Genomic DNA, 18,261 nt, shown 5'->3' with positions numbered 1-18,261 from the left:
ATTTAAAGGAGTATTTCATTGTTTATCAGTGTAATTTATTTACAGGGTTCGCACTGACTCCAAAGTCCTGGACAACTGGAGGAGTCAGGAAAACAAGGCTAGGACTGAGGTCATTGGAAACAAGTGATTTTTTTTAAAAAAAGCTTTCAAAACCTGGAAAAGGGAATTAAATGGTTTTTGCTTGGCAGAATTTGTAACCGGAAACACGTTTCGTTTTATCTTCCCAACATACTTCCTTTTTGGGAAATATTGCTTATAAAAACGTTCTTTCATTTATTTTCAAAAATGTTCAACAAACGTGATTCATTTGATTAACTTACAAAGTTGAAGTGTAACTCTTATTTTTTTTTAGCATGTTAGATCATTACACAGTTATGTAAAATACCTGGAAAAGTCGGGGACTTTGCGAAGTGGGTGTGAACCCTCATCTATCAACCTCACACACATATGTTGCTTTCGTAGGCTATTTGAATTGTTTGTATTACATGCACACATGTAGTCTACTCCTATCATACAATTTTTTTTAGCTCTCTGACAAAAAAAATGTCAGTGTCAACTGCAAATATCTATCACGTGGTTGCATACATATAGGTCAGAAAATGGTGTTCTTCAACATTTCGAAACAAAATTAGCAAATTTCTCTACCCCCTCCTACCCCCCCCCCCCCACACACACACAATATATATATTGATGAAGGAATTGGGAGCATAAAGGTAGAAACTGTGACAATTACTTTTGTCACCAGTCTTTTTTGTAGTTTATGTGAGTGTATTTAAGAATTTCGTAAATACTCTTAACAACTTTCTGTAGCCAGTTGTGCTTTTTTGCTTTTCTTGGATTTTCGGTTCTAGACGGCGAGGGTAGGAAAACAATACCGACTTGTGGAATTTTTGACACTAAGGGTGACTTTTACTCGTCCAGCAATAGAAAGAACGCCCAAGTTGCCGACCGAGGGGGAGTTCTTTCGCAACACGTGTGAGGACTGCTCTGTTTTTTTTTCTTCACCCCCAACCACCCAAGTAGACAACGAGCCTGGAAGAAAGACCACCGTCCAGCATTTTTTCTAAGCTAACGAACTGCGAGGCGGTTGATTTTTGAAGTTTCAAGTTCTCCTTAAATACCCCTGGACTCCAGAGGACCGACACAGTTTACCGCCATATTCAGACCGAACACCATCTCCGCGTCACTTTGCGCGAGTTACGGAACTTTGCTTTGTTTTAACCTTTCGACCGCGTCGTGTTAATTGTCGTGAGTGTGTGATCACAGTGACAGTGCCAGGAATTGAGGCCGTGTTAATTACGTGTTTCACGTGCTCCATGTGTGTTTTTCCCCTTTTTGTAAGGAGGGACATTGAATAAATATGGGCGGTTGAAAACTACGAGAGGGACGGGACCTTCGGGTTTCCGATTACTGCTGCCATGAAGCCAAGAGAAGAAGCCACGACGCCTGCTTAAGTATACGACGCCTTAAGTCAAGAGAACCGCACCACGACGCTTGCATAACGGCGTCTGAGATGAAAGCCACGCCGCAGCGACAACTCGCATTGCCAACCCAGATGAGAGACGAAAGTACCACAACGGTGAGACGGATGTTACGCCGAGAAAAGAAGAAGAGATAGAGAAAAGAGAGAGATGAAACGACGTCCGCCCTTAGACGACCCGACGCCCTGCGTATCCCCGAACGGCCATTGAAGCCATGATCGGATGCAACGCCCCGAGCAGACAGATGGAAGCGAGGTGCTTTTTCCGCCCATCTTCGTCGCCGCGATGGAAAATAGGAAGAAAAATGAATGTTACGTCTAAGTCGAAGAGACAGTTTTTGCCCGCCAGGAGGACAGACTGTCATAGCCATGAGTATCGTCGGGACGCCGCAACGAGGACAGTTGACATCAGCGAGGAACACGCCGCCATTGAGTCGGTATAGTATCCTCCAGTTTTCTCTTTATGTGTGAGAGTGAACATTTGTCCACCCACGTCGCCACTGGTTCGTCATAACACAAAGCGAGATGAAATCGAACAATGTTGCCTGCAATTACTAATTATTTTGGCCAATCAAATCCAAAGTACTATAAATCTTCATAAATTAAGAACCTATTTCGCTCACCCTTCGAAATTCTATAAACGTAAAGACCTACGATTTGTTATTGTTTTCCTATTCTCGCGCCGAGTATTTATATAATTAATTATTTGATTTTTACCGTGCTCTTTGATATATATATAGGTATTAGAAAACTAGGTACTCAATAGTATAGCTGAGTTAATCATTTTTAATATATATCCTAGTTTATATTACAGTCGTTTGTATTATCAGCACTCGTGTACTTGTAATCAAGTTAATTTCCTCTTGTCACTCGTTTAGTGTGTGCTTATTTTTTTTTGCATTGTAGTGCCTCAACAATGTGTAATGTCAATTAATATTTACTTTTGGTAACTATGACGCCTAGCTAATCGCGTCTCGTACGTGACAGAGCGCTGGCCGCGCGTATTTAAATTGAAAGCAAGCCTAAGGGGCTAATAGAAATCTCAAATTCGAAGGTACACGGAAAATAAACCAAAGAGGCGGTTAGATATTTTATCATGTAATGGTATATTGTGTTCACCCCTGCAGCGTGTGTGTGTGAGTGCATGATGGAATGAGAGCGAGGGGATATGTACAAGTAATGTGTTATATTATCATTGTTGTGTTTATTTTTGCCGAATACACGTATATATTCGTTATCCTACAGGTGTTCTTGATTCATTTATATATAGGTATAGATGTATATCCTCGTATGGTCGATATTTTTGGTTTTAGTCCTGAGTTTGAAGCTGTATAGCTTGTCCCCATTGACCAGAAGGGTTATAGTTTTCCATTATTACAACAATTATTATTGTTATTATTACTATAAATGAATAACAGCACCACTTTATGCACGACGTGGCTTACTGCCGGAGGTGTAAATAACCGACCCGGTGACATGAACCTGGAATTAAACCGTTAGCTGGTGGTAGGATTCGTGTTTCCTTAACCGGAGACGCGAACCAAGGACCGGCGACCGTCCAATCGGGCGGCCGCGGAACCCTGAACCTACGGACCAGCGGTAGAGTAGTTTGGCACCTCGAACTGGGGACTTCGGTCTCCCGGACGAGTGGTCAAACCCTTTACAAAACATCAATTTTCCTAAAACATCGCTCTGAAGCTCGCAAGTTGAACGCTCATTCCCCCCACATTCCACCGGATGCAGAGCCGAGCAACAAGAATTTCCCACTCGGCTCTGCACAGTCAGCAAGGCAACGGCCCTCGCCAGCGGTGAGTGCACCTCCACTGTATATCCCAGGTGTACAGCTGGAGGTGCAAAGTCCACCAAGTCATGACTCAATTCCAAAGTATAAAACCCCTGGAGACGGTAAATCGATCTCTCACTTCGCTCCACAATTACCAGCAAATTGATCAACGAGACGACGACGACGGCCAGTTGAGAGATTGCAACTTTACGAGGCGGCAACAAGCGAGAATCCCAAGAAGCAGTCTGGACTGCGGAGGATCATTAGCCTAAACTCCAACCCGAGTCCGGAGAATCAGCGCTCCATAGAATCAAGCCGCCGAATTTGCCTGCCGCGTCTTATCGCCGCCAGCGATCTCTCCAGCGGGCGCCCGTCTCCAATTTCCACCATCGCAGACACCTGAAGTCGAGGGCCATATCTACAGCAAGGGGTGAGTAGCGTTCAACAACACACGCTCCCAACAAACCTTCATCAGCTTCCTTTAGGGTAGAGGTGGTTAGCTAAATCAAAACTAAAGACCTATCTTATTTATCTGAGCTACGTCCCGGTGTGACTCGATGCCGTGCAATACCCGACATCACGCTACAATATATATACACACACACACAGAAAGAGAGAAAATTTATTTAAAATTGGCCTATGGGTCTGCCCCCTCAAAAAAATCCTGGGTACGGGCCTGATTACAAGTAGAAAAGAAGAAAAGTTGCAGTAAAACAAATTCCGATTGACAGATTTCGTAAATAATAATGTATTTAATTTCTTGAGTGTTTTGGACAAATAACAATATATGTTAAAAGTACATCAGCAATTTTTTGCCCCAAGAATCTAGCAACGATTCTGCTGTGAAGTGGGTTTTCCTATTTACATAATATTAATTAACCCTAAGCCATTGAGTGGCAGAATTAGTGTTGCCCACGGGACGAGACGGGACAGGCTTTTAAAAATTCGAGACGAGACGAGATTGATCATGTGTCCCGAGACAAACGAATATTTTCGAGACGAGACAGCATTTCACAGCATTTCCACGAGACGAGACAGGCCAAAGTCTCGTCTCGTGGGCAACACTAGGCAGAATGGACATCAGTTGCAAAAAAAACCCTGATATTGGAGAAAGAAAACAAAGTTTTTTATCGTTGTTCAGTGGTGGCGAAAAGGGATCACAGACTTGCGGTGCTGATGGATGCCCCTTATATGGTTGGTTTTGTATTGCAGTCATTGAGGAACCTTTCTTCCAAAATGTAAAGAGTATAGCAATTTCCCGTCTATTGTAATTATGTGAAACATTAGTGACACTGTAATAGAATAAATCATTCAACAATCAAGGGGTTCCTATTTGTCGAGTGTCAAACAACTGTTTTAAACTCATAAAAAGTTCAGACAATTTTAATAATGTACACAGTATTCTACAGAAAGTCCTACATAACCAGTACAATGTCTGTAGTGGCGCAAAGTCTTTCTTCCTTTATAGCAAGTAGTATCTGAAAAAGTTGGGAATTGGATTAAAAGGAATGAATTGTCCCGACTAGATCGGAACGTCTGATAGCCTTGCATCAATGGTTATAGAACTAAAATAGCCCAATATTGCAGACTGCAGACTTCTAGAGCCTCTGTCTGTCCAGAAACAACCTATTTATTTGTGCAAGGACAAAATCGATATTCATGCAAAATTTGAAAAACCATGAAAGTAATTTTTGTAGGATTTTATACGTTCAAATTTAAAAAAAAATCATGGCTCGAGGGGGCTCCGCCTGCCCCCCCCCCTTTGGGTACGGGCCTGGCTTCAGGTGTCCCCGCGGCAGATGAAAGTTAAATGTTAGTGTATGGTTTATTATCAGTATAAGACGCTGGTTCTTCCAGGTAATTTTTTCTTAGACTTCATGGATTATTTTGACATAGGTACTTAAAAATATACAAAATATTGAAATCATCTTCTAATCTAAACAAAGTACTACAAAAAAATCGTGTTCAAATATTTCAATGAAATGAATACATATATCACTTTATATGAAACAATGTAAATGTAAAAAATGTCAAAATTTGAAAAACCGTCAACGTAATTCTTGTAGGTTTTTATACGTTCAAATTCAAAATTTTCATTGTTCGAGGGGGCATGGCCCCTCCTGGCCCCTCTTGGGTACGGGTCTGTTTGTATTGTACCTGAGAACCGTCTTATAGACCTTCCGCGTAAGTTTTAAAATTATTTTTATTAAGAACGATCCTTAACTTCCACTACAAAGAAAGGCTCTAGAATCGGAGACCTTGAACTAATCTGAGCGGAAAAGAAGCAAGGCAACCGTAAGGGGTGTCAGCATCTCCTCTGTGCAAATTTCCACCATCCTCCAGCCTGCATCACGAAAAGAAAGAATATATATATATATATATATATATAGAATGGCACTGACTGCATGAGGCGTTCTCTGTTATTGAGTTCTGTAATTCCAAAGCGATTAAAGGGACCGTAGGTGTAAAGCACGGGTGGCGACATTATTCCCGGCTTCCAAAAGTGTACGATTTCAAGAGTAGGCTCATCTGATTGGCTGTTTCGATCACCTGCTGTAACGAATGGGAAAGGCAACCCAACAAGTAACAAATCACGTCAACTACTTCCCCCATTGACACAACAGTCTACTACAGGAGCGGCCGCTCATAAGGACGATACGGACGCCGCACTGTGTAACCACAATTGAACAAACGTTACATTAACATTTATATATTGTCTGAATTGCAAATATTCCATTGCTTATAGATCGTTGGTTAGTCGGTTCTGTATTCATTCTTCCGCGACAATTGCGAAGTTTGCACGCCACCGTGCGGGGGAATACGGAACTTCGAGAGAAATCTGGCGGGGCGCCGTCCTCCCACTTTACGAGACGTAGAGCATTCTCAGGCGCGGTCGCGAGGGGTAAGAGGCGAAGGAACTGGGGGAATAGCACGCGCGGGATCTGTGCATGGGAGGACGGAGAGTTTGTCGTCCGAAACCCACCCCCTAGGCGAAACTGGCTCCCTCTCCGGAGAACGGTAAACAATGAAGGGTCGCCAGAAGCAATGAAGTTAACATAAGAAAGAGAATTACCAACCGTTGAAAAACAATCATTCTGTATTCCATAATCTTATTCATTTATGACATAAGAGTAGAGCAATAAGTAACGCAATTTCCAAGGAGGAAAGAAAATATTGGTAACTGAAAATGTACAAACTCTTGCTTGATTATTGTTATTTACCATCGCTTTCTGCTACTTTTCGGTAATCACGACGATGAGGATGAGTGATGATATAATGACATTGATGGAGGGGCACTCACAAAGAACACACATACCCATGCTGGGATATGAACCCAGGAGCCCTGGCTTTGTAATGCGATATGCATGCCACGGAAGTCGGCTATAGATTCTTGTTACACGCAAAATTATCGTATATATGCGTTGTATTTTTTCTGAGTTTAGTGGAAAGTACATTTGGATTACAATGATGTGGAGTACATCATGTAGATTTAATTACATATTTTGATTAGCACGTTTGAAAAAAATCCTGATAATGTGACAAAGTTGTCCAATTTCTTTCCAAGGTGGATGTTAAATAAATTAGAAACTCGTCATCTAAACTCACCAAGAGCCGCTACAGGAACCTATGAACTACAAATTTCTTAAAATTTGGCAAAATTGTCTGGCAACCCCGAAGTAAAAAAAACGACCGGATTGGGAGATACGATACGATAGTATTGACACTTGTTTCTACGTTTTCCATGGAAAAGTGAAGCTTTATCGGTACTTGAGGCTGTTATACGAAATTCATCATTTAAACTCACATTACTAGTAGAGCAAATTTGTGCCGGCCCCCGTGGCGGAGTATGTCGGTCACCGTGGCGGAGTGGTTAGCACATCGCGCTACGACGCCGGGGGTCCCGGATTCGAATCCTGGCTCGGACATGGATGTTTGTGATTGTCTGTCCTGAAAAGTACTGAAATTGAAATATGAATGAAATGATATGAGTGAATGAAATGTGATGGGGGAAGCTTCCGCATAGAGGCTTTCCTAAATAAATAAATAATAAAAAAATGGTGGTTAGCACATCGCGCTAAGACGCCAGGGGTCCTAGGTTCGAATCCCGGCCTGGGCATGGATGTTTGTGAGTGTCCATTCATCAATTTCATCATATCACTCATCCCAATCTTCGCAAATTAGCCAAATATGGTACAAAAGGCGAAGCAAAATAAAGCAAACCAATAGAGCAAATTTGTGAGCTATCGCCCCTCCACTTTGGTTCACCATGAACCGCCACTGGTCTACTAGGTGAAAGGGAAAAGTCCGTGTCGGAAACTATACCGCGTTTGTTACAACCTGTCCCGGTTCCCGCGCTAGTTGCTCCCTGGCTTTTCTCGGTGCTGGGGAAAGTCAAAGCCAGGCAGCCAATTAAAATACGCAACGTCGCAACAGCGTCTACGTAAGCGCCTCTCTTCTGGCTTCCATTCGCTCCTCGCTGCAGCAGACGATTTTTTTCCTCGTTTCTCATTGGCACCGAAACTGTCGAGCGCTCCCTAGCGCGGGAAAGGGGACAGGTTGTAACAAACGCGTTTTTTTTTATACAACTGGCCTAGTGTAGTGGCTGTTCATCGAGGAGAGAGAGAGAAGACCACTGCGAATTCTCCTTCGGTTTGAGTTTTTTTTAGTCAACTTTGTGCACATATAGGCTAATCGGGACTGGACCTAAAGTTTAAACTGGGATCTGAACCACGATGTGCCTCCACCGGGTATCAAGATCCTTTCATTACAAGGCGACAGCATTACCACTACCCTTTGGGGAGGCCCAAACCTTCCTTGGGAATCAGCAGCAGTTGCATTTATGAAGTTTGCACCAATAACTTCCTGTGGCATGGAGAGAAAATGTGACAAGGTTTTTGCATTGGACATTTCTTTTTAACAATTAAAGAATAGAATTCATTGCACTGAACGTAGTGCCTTTTTTTATACAAATTGCGCTACTTTAGTATTATACGGACTACCTCATTTGTCTACGTGACGAGGAATGCTTACGAGGTTAGGTTAGGCCTGTTAGGTTAGGTTCCATTAGCATACATACAATGAAAAATTATTACGAGTACTTAGGACAATTTATGCTAATACATAGGCACCGAAAAGTCCTAAAATGGAGTTTATAAAGTCCTAAACCACCTCTTTTTTAGCACCTAAAAATCCGTTCCCTACTTAAAAATAATAACCCGTGGCGCAACAGCCTTTGAGGGAAATGGCGTGCCCATGGGGGGTTTGGTGGGGGTCATAAGATGTCAAGATGAGGGCTGACTACCTGAAAAAAGTGTACGTAATCCCTCCCTTTCGAAAATTCTGGGCACGCCACTGCTTGAGGGCCAGGGCCGGTCTACTTAATTGACTGCCGGCCTCACTCCCACTTGCCTCAAGAGAGGTGAGCGATCATTTAACCAGTTACGGGGTGGTGTGTGGTCAGCACGACGAACCCCCAGTCGTTGTAGGTTTTCATGACCAGGTTTAGCTCCCCAATTTCCTCACGACAAGTCAGTTTGGTGCTGAAACTCCGTTCCTGCTGCGACAATGAGTATCCGTTTTATTTATTTAATATTAATACACTATACAAAAGCCCATCCTTTTGTTACATTAATTCGTGAAAACAATAGATGAAGAGAAGAAAAGAAAGTTATTGTACTAAAATTGTCTCCTGTCGGTGGGCAGTCCGGAAATATATTTTTGTCAGTGTTATTAGTTTAAGATGTAAATGAGAACTTAATTTCCTGAAATAACAGATGTAATAGATCTTGTGTTTATATGTTTACTTTGGATGCAATAATAATAATAAATACACAGTGTCCGAATCGAAACGCCCTAATGCAGTGGTCTTCAACTCGTCAGACAGTGCGGACCACATTAACAATTTCAATGACGCTCCCAGGCCACGAAGCTACACTACGGTATTGAGAATTGTAAGATTCTGCAATCTACCATGTACTTAATCTGGTTTTTATGCTAGGTACTTAATTTTTCAAACGGACACGGGCCACGGCAAAGGGCTTTGCGGACCACCTCTTCTTAATGCTGTAATAATTTTGTTCTAGGTGTGTGTAGAATACTCGTGCAGTTGCATCCTAACATAATGAAAATGCTGCATAAAAGATAAGTTTTCGCTTTCTTACAAAGTTTGATAACCCCATGACATTTCTAGAAGATCCCATGATGTTTTGCTATGGTTATGGAATTTGATCTATGCATCTTATCAGTGGCGTACGCAAGGGGGGGTTACCGGGTTTAAACCCCCCCTTGAGCTTTTGAAATACTATGGAAAATGTAGAAAAAATTAAAAATGGTTAATTTATCAGTCAAAGATCTGCGACAGTAATAATACTACTAATAATAATAATTCGAATTATTATTCCAATGTAGAATGGAGAAAAACGACATTCCAAACACAATCTAAGCGGCCACAATGTTCAATTTTGCAATTATTTTGCAAAAAGTCGCGCAGTCTCTCGCGAGAATTGTGAAAATTCCTTGCTTCGACGCAGTGTGCCGACGTTATTGCAAACGTTCTTCCCGGTACTGATTTTGCATCCCCTTGTGAACTCTCAAGTGATGCTGAGTCTACATCCACATCATTAAATAATGTTGATGAAGTGCTTTGTGAATCACCTAGAAGTGATAAATGTGTTGGAATGTCTATAAACTTACTTTTCAACGAAAACATAGACTCAGTGGAATTTGGCAACATGTATTCTCGCAGCTCATCATCATCCTGGGTGAGTTCCATAGCTAAAGGTAATGTAAACTTCCCCGTGCATATAGCACCGTGCCATGAAGGCACATGTAGTGGTGTGCTGGGGCCCACACATTCTAGATCTCGGCCATTTTGCAGGGGATGTGATCAGCACCATGCTCCGGCAGCCTTTATTCCCCAGGATTGCTCTCAGGTACCCATTGATATGAGGCTGGGTGCGGAGACAAGGCTGGATAAATTCCAACCAATTCCTGGAATCGAACCCGGATCTCCCACGAGGTTGTCAGACTAGACCACCGCGGCTCCTTGAATGAGTTTCATATTTTGATTATTTCAATAAATTTCATATATTTGCTTGTTTTTATGGATTTTCTTCACACTTAGAATGTAACAACTTATTTCGTAACAAAGAAACAAAAAAAAAAAAAATTTTTTTTCTATTGCTTTCATAAATATATTTATGAAGATCTCTACTACTTAATAATAGTAGTGATATAAGTAGTAACAGCAGCTGCATTAGTAGTATTATTAGTAGTAATTAAACTAATTAATTAATTGTAACTATTAATAATAATTATTATTAATTAATTAATTATTATCAATTAATTATTATTACTAATTAATTATTAATTAATTAAAGTATAATAAAACAATGGTACTGTGAATTTGTAGAAAGGTTTCGAAATAACCCCCCCCTTGATGAAATCCTGCGTACGCTACTGCATCTTATTACGTCCTTGAGTTACAAATTGCGTTTATTATTTTAGTTTTATAAACTTCCATTTTTTGCCCGCACAGTAGATGCTATGTATTTATATAATGTCATATTTTTGGGGGCAAGATTTAATCCTGGCAGATAGCTATATTAACTGTATTAACCCAATGACCTGTTTTCCTATACATGAGATAGCATGGCAGTCAGTGGAGGAATTATCTGATTTATTAACTTCGATGTAAACAGGCTATCCTCTCATTTCTGATATTTATAATATGAGCATAAATATCAGTGGCAACATTGGTGAGGGAAGGGCCAGGGGCGTGTTGACTTAACAAGAAGGACCCCAACTGAAGTGCAGATTTAATTTCCAACAATTTAATTGTATACACATGATGAGTGTGTGTGTGGGGGGGGGGGGTGTGTTTGATGCCATTGTGAGAAGGGGTATCTTTAATGGTATATTTTCCCTTTCTTCTTTCATATATCCTACTTTTAGTGCAGAAAAATTGATATATTTCAGAACCAAGGATGTATTTATGGGGGGTCCAGGGGGTCCGGACCCCACCGAAAGATTTATCAAGTACTAAAATTAAATAATGAAAAATTTATTCGTTTAGCCGTTGTTATGTAATTTCCTCTGAACTTATTGGAAGACACGGATTATATTGGGATCATACGGCCTTGAAGGACACGAAGGACGTATTTCGGGGATCCGGACCCCCCACCACCACCACCACCGTTGTTATGTAATTTCCTCTGAACTTATTGGAAGACAAGAATTATATTGGGATCACACGGCTTTGAAGGACAGGAAGGACGTATTTAGGGGGTTCGTAAACCCTCCCCCCACCCGAAAGACTTATTAGTACAAAATTAAATAATGAGAATATACTCGTTTAGCATTTGTTGTATAATTTCCTCTGAACGTATTGGAAGACAAGGATTATATTGGGATCATTCGACTTGGAAGGACAGGAAGGACGTATTTTGGGGGGTCCAGGGGTTCGGACTCCCCGAAAGACTTACCAAATTCTAAAATTAAGTAATGGAAATATTGGCATTTGTTGCATAATCGATGGTTATTAATTTCCTCTGAACTTTTTAGAAGAAGGCAAGGATTATATTGGGATCATACGGCTTTGAATGACATTACAAAGAAGATTTATGGACACTACTACTCAAAATAATATGCATAAAATTTTAATCAGAATAACTTACTTTTCTCCAACTACATGTAACATCATTTTTGTTATTCGATAAATATTCAATTTTTCATCTATTTGACATTAATTTCATTGCCAGGGCACTTGTTTTTATGTAAGTTATTCCGATTCTAACTACAGATAAGCTACGTAATGAATATGCTGTGTTATATCTCTATTCTTATACAGTCCTTCTACCTAATCGTGTAATAATATAATATTAATTTATGTATTGTAATTAGTATTAATTTTATTTAATTATTATTATTATTATTATTCCTGAGACATTTGGTTCGGACCCCCGAAACATATTTCTAGATACGTGCCTGTTCAGAACATTTATTTCCACGCTGTTTTATTGTGTTCTATTTATATTTTTGTTACTTATCGTAGCTTTTGACACGACGATTAGATGGAATTGATCATGGTTGCCGCTAGGAAATGCAAGGCCATGAACATCCGGAAGGGGGAGGCCACGTCCCTACCCCCTGCAAAACGAATATCGACCTAAAAAGTATATATTTCACACGTAATTCCATTTCAGACACAGTAATTTATGTTAATTATTATAAGGCGTTGAATGAACCTGATAATTTCAGACTGAAGCAGTGACTTTTTTAGGGGGCATCACTATTATGGGGAAAAATATGCCTTCTTTCCTCCCCTGAAAAGAAAATTACCTTGCTGGCCCCTCCATGGACAAAATCCTTCGGACGTCCATGTGTAAGGGTCGGTTCGAACTATATCTGCGAGGACCTTATGGGTATATTGAAAAGTGAAAACAAGCACACCTCTCTCCCTCCTCAACACGAACAGGATTTCTCGTGCACCACCTACAAAATAGCCTGTGGAGATTATCAAGACAAAAACAATTCTTAACTTTTTGCTACTTCAGGCCCTGTTTTTATATATATCTCAAGAATTGGTGGAAGAGGCACAACTGCAATCAAGGTTAGTATTAAGATACGTACATGTGAAGCGCGTTGACCAATACTTCCACACATGAGGAGTACTGGCGTACGCAGAATTTTTTATCGTGAGGAGCTGGAATTGTAAAGATACATGGTACTACATCGCTGCTTTTTAGGAGGACTGCATACACAATAAGATATTTGTAAATTTGTAGTTTATCATTCTTATTAACCTTGCACTAAAAGGCAAAATTGGTAATTGGGGGTTATTTTAAAGCAGGGTTGCATTTACACATTGAGTTTTTTCGATTTCTTAGTGGATTTTTATTTGAAAATTCTGATTTTATCAAAATTTCGGGAGGGACTCTAGCCCCATCAGCTCCTCCCTTGCGTACGCCATTGATGAGGAACATGGCTATGTTCAGGATACAACAGCCCATCCTTTGTCTTGCACAAGACAGATACATTGAAGGTTGTTCCAAGGATCGACTGGATTTGAATGGCATTTGCTTATGTAAATAGTTCCATCATATTATTCCTACGCGAACTGGACCACGATTCATCTACTTCGTTCCATGCGATATTAAACCACGCACTCTATGTAAAGCATATTCATTATTTTCATGTAAAATGAAAGTAGAGCAATACGTCCGAAATAAGATAGGAATATCAAAAAATGATTTTTTAAATAGCTATTTTCACATATTTTATACTATATTTTGATACCATAATAATTAAATCACAATTTTTACTCGTATTTTAGTATCTTCAATGCAAAATTACAAGATTGATGATTCTTGCTACACAATATTACGTGCGTAGGCTATGTTTTGACTATGCCCTATCTTATTTCGAGCGTATTGCTCTTCTAATGAAGAATTCGTAATCACCACTAACTCTTCCGGCTTGTCTTAGAGGGGTCCTGTGTTCGATTCCCGGTGGAAGCACATTACACAGTGATTCGGATCCCACTTTGAACTGTAGACTCAGTCCCGACTAGCCTATGTGAGCAAAAGCGGACTTAAAACAAACTTTCGCAATCACGTCAGTTTGCTGACTTCGCTATTTATTAGCATGAGTTTTCTAATAAATTATGGAATGCATCATTACATGATATATTTTCAATAGACTGAAATGATTGATTGATTTGCTTTATTTTACTTCGCTTCTTGTGCCACTTTTGGCTAATTTGCGAAGATGGGGATGAGTGATGATATGATGAAATTGATGAATGGACACTCACAAACTTCCACGCCCAGGCCAGGATGCGAACCCGGGGCCCCTGGCGTCGTAGCGCCATGTGCTAACCACTCCCCCATGAGGACCGACTCAAATGACTGAAAGAATAATACATACAAATATGGTACTTAGTCACTGTTTAATTATCAAAGTACCCATTTTGGTAAAAATGTAGTTTATTTCACAACAGTGGTGTAGCAGCCACCGCACAATGCAAAAGAAGGGGTGGTAGTACAATTTTGTCTAGAGATTCCAGTAATTTTGTATAACGGAAATTCATTGGAGACTGTAACATATATGGGAATTTAGATTATATTTTTGTTTGTGTAATTCTGCAGACTCATTGTGTTAATATATGTCTCCAAGCCAACAAGGACACAATTGCAAACTGAATATCTTCCACCGCTGCTTAAAAATAAACCAATGCAGTAGTTTACTGTCACATCGAATACAGGCCATTACCCAATATTTTTGGCAGGGAGGCAGATCCGTAAATGCGGAAAAAATAGAGGATCCGAAATGCTGTTGAGAGTATTGTATCTCTGTCACTTGTGGCTTATCGTAATGGTATGGATGAGTGATGATTAGATGAAATTGATGAAGTGACAATCACGATGAACATCTGACTCGAACTGTTAAAGAACATGTTTATTACAGGCAGGCCCGTAACTATGATTTCTTTTAGGGGATCAAAGCATGGGCGGCCGGAAGGGGGGGGGCAAGGGGGGCCGTGTATGTGTGTGTGTGTTGTGACAAAATAGAAGTGAGCTGACCTCCGTGGCGGAGTGGTTAGCACAGCGCACTACGCAGCCTGAGATCCTCGTTCGAATCCCGACCTGGCCATGGGTGTTCTTAGCAGGCCCGTAGCCAGGCAGGGGCCGGGGGGCTGAGCCCCCCATGGAACTGCCGTCAGCCCCCCTGGCACTGAGGTCAGCCCCCTTGACATTAGGTAAAACTATTTTGTGCAATTTGTTTGCAGTGAAAAGTGAAAATGTAGACAGCATATATTATTTTGCTCACAACTTTGCTAAAGGATAAATTCAGGGAGCATAAACAGCAGCTATTACATTCGTTCATCTTATTTATAAGAAGAAGTCTTAAGTAGCGGCAAGTATTTAGGAGATTCTCTTCTCTAGACTTCAGAAAGTTTCTTCACAGGGGAGTTTCTTTATCTGTACCTTCGTTGCCCCTGTTGCGACCCCCCATTTATACAAAAATCTGTGAGTTTGATGTCATTATGCAAATTCCCTCCGCATCTGCGTCAAAGGTTAACAGCTCCCAAGTTTTGGGAACGGAGGAGAGTTTTATTGTTTCGGCCGGGTAGTGGAATGTACGAGTACGGTAGGCACTATGATTGATATCATCAAATGTAGTATGGAGTGTGTAGTAAGGGATGATTTCAGTAGCAGCCAATTAACACTTCAAGTGATATTTTAAATGATATAGATAAATGTAGTATTTGTGTGATATTTCTAAACTTTATGTAACTTAATGACCCCCCCCACACACACACACATAATTTACCTTCATTTAACACTGTTAAACTTTTGAAAAATGGACTTCATTTACAAAGCCCCCTGATAACCCGTGAGCCCCCCCCCCCTGGAGATCAATTTTGGCTACGGGCCTGGTTCTTAGTGAATGTCACTCTTCATCTATTTCATCATATTATCACTCATCTTCATCTTCGCGATTAGCCACAAGTGACAGAAAAGCGAAATAGAATAAACCAAACCAAAATAAAAGTGTGGACGTGCTTCATTTTTTGTGCTAATATTCCACAGGTATTTCGGAGATTGCCTCCCTAATCCCCCTCTCAGCACGCCCTTGGCCATGCCTGCAAAATGAAAGGTGCTAACAACTCATGTAACAGAACAAAGAACTGTTTGTCTCTCTCTCTGTGGCATTCATTTGCGTTACAAGTCAAGTTTTATCTCGCACGCCTTCTGTAAGCGCGAGAAGAAAAAACCAAGAACGAAGGCGTGTCCCTGAGAGGCTGTCACGTGGTGTTGTTTATGTTGATGGCGCCACCAGTGTTATAGCAGAAAGCTTCCGGCAATGCAGTGCAGTGCTAGTGCAGATTTAAGATTGCTTGAGTGGAATGCAGTGCAACGTCGAGGTGTTATTGTTTCTGCTGTGGTGTGTTAAACAAAGGGATTTACGCCCTGGTGTCCTTAGCAGGTGGTGAAAGTGAATACCACGTGTCGGGGTCTCCTTCAACGAGATCGTTCTGCGAAGGTCAGTCCAACGGGAAGCCACCTTATCGTTGTGTTGACGTGTAGCGAGAGAGAAGTCAACGCCACGAAGAAGGTTGATTCGCGCGCTTTTAATGAAGCTGCATCGATCATCATTGAGTTAATTGGCAGCGTGTTGGAATGTGCAGTTCTTGTGTACTCCCAACCAGTCTTTCGAGAAACCCAGCGTCTTTCAAGGATGTGGACGGGCCAGCTGCCGACCTGGAATTCTGACATTCACGATAGCGAAGAATCTTCGGTATGTGTTGGCATGACAGTTCTTCTCCCAACGCTCCTCGCCATGTTGGTGGCTTGGTTCGGCCGACGATGGTGGGCCAGAAAATTTGGTTCGGGCTCCTCAAACACGCCGACCCACGCCGTGAGTAGGCGAAGGAAGGTGACACGTGATCCAAGCAGGCGGCCACCACCACTTCCAGTTGTCATACGTGACCGCGGCCAGACAAAAAGAGAGGTGGCAGCACAGTCCACTCCTCAGCAATCGGAAAAACACACCAAGGTATGTTCCCCGTTCGCGGTCAACAATATTGTTGATAATAAATTTCTTTAGTGTAATTAATTTCCAGATCTCACGAATGTCCCCATCTCACAACTTTCAGTGTTTCCAGAAATTCATTGCATGTCAATTTCAGGGGGTTTTTACGTATCCAGAACGTACCTATTGATCAATTTTGCATATTTGATAATTTTTGTACTCCATATGTTTTTTTTTTTTTATTTCAAGAACGTTATTTGAGATGCGAGATTTTGTCATCGTTATCATGACAATTGTCTCTTGATAAGAATATCTCAATGTAAAGATTTTCAAGAACTTGGATGGTGGTTTAACAATGCAAAAATAGACTACAGCACTCATTTATTATTGCATATTTGTTAGATTAATAGAAATAGTCGATGCAGTTAGATTAATAGAAATAGTCAATGCAGTTGGCATCCGTTTACAATCTCCATCCTCTCGTTTAATTACAAACGCATCCCGCATCTTTACAGCTGTTCCCGAGTCGTCGGAATTTATAGGAATATTTATTCGTGCTTTGGGTATTCCCCTTTTCAATTAACGTGGAGTGCTTCCCCTGATCGCCTTGTAATCAAAGAGATAGGTCCCTGTTCAATCTCCGGTGGAGGCACATTGCACAGTGGTTCGGATCCCATTTGAAACTGTCCATTCGCATTCCCGATTAGCCTATCTGTGTATAAAGTGGACTGAAAGCAAAAATACAAATTCAAATTAACCCCTATACAAAATTGAACAACATTATCGGGAGTTTTATTGAGTTAATTTTATCATCCCCCCCTCTATGTAATTCATAATGTTTAATGCTCATATGTGGTACAGTGGTATGCACAAGTATTTCTCATCAAATTGTCCATGACCAAAAATTAATTTTTCCTTGCATGCTGGTGCAGAGGTTGTCAACACCTTATTTTGCATTTTGTTTCGAGTCTTGAAGCTCTCATTGCGTAAAATAAAGAGAATAAACATGATGATTGATGCATGATGAGCAACAGTGGTGCAGGAACGTTTTTCATTTGGGTAAGGGTACTAAATTCGAGCTTGACATTTTTCACATGTGTGTGTGTGTACGTTATATAATGTGGGCCTCCCCGATGGCGCAGTAGTAGCATCATCGCCTTGTAATCAAGGGGTCCCGGGTTTGATACCCGTTGGAGCTACGTAGTAATTCGGATCCCACTTTAAGCTATAGGTCCAGTTCCGATTAGCCTTACTGTGCACACGTAGATTTACGGTTTTTTAATGCAAAATTCGCATAATTAATTTTTATTTCGTCACAATTTTATGGTTATTTGATTTTTTTTTTTTTACAAGTTCTAAAAACATATTTCCGGAATAGATGGAACTATGAAGCTTATTTGAAATTTAATGAAACGGGACCAGAAGTTTTATACATGAAAATTGTGAACAAACGTAAATCTAT

General features: G+C 40.8%; 1 protein-coding gene across 1 annotated transcript in view; it reads left to right on the top strand.

Moving 5' to 3' along the window:
• Positions 1 to 16,134: 16,134 nt before the first annotated feature.
• LOC145988747 (transmembrane protein 39A) overlaps positions 16,135 to 18,261 on the top strand; it is an 88,357-nt gene continuing 86,230 nt past the window's right edge. Inside the window, exon 1 of the mRNA XM_083123886.1 lies at positions 16,135 to 16,823. Within this exon, the coding sequence (XP_082980012.1) occupies positions 16,506 to 16,823 (318 nt within the window). The 5' untranslated portion in view covers positions 16,135 to 16,505. The remainder of the gene's footprint in view (positions 16,824 to 18,261) is intronic.

Source organism: Lepisma saccharinum, chromosome 6 (genome assembly GCF_977018435.1).
Source record: "Lepisma saccharinum chromosome 6, izLepSacc3.1, whole genome shotgun sequence".
NCBI lineage: Eukaryota > Metazoa > Arthropoda > Insecta > Zygentoma > Lepismatidae > Lepisma > Lepisma saccharinum.
This window is presented reverse-complemented; position numbering and strand designations above follow the sequence as displayed.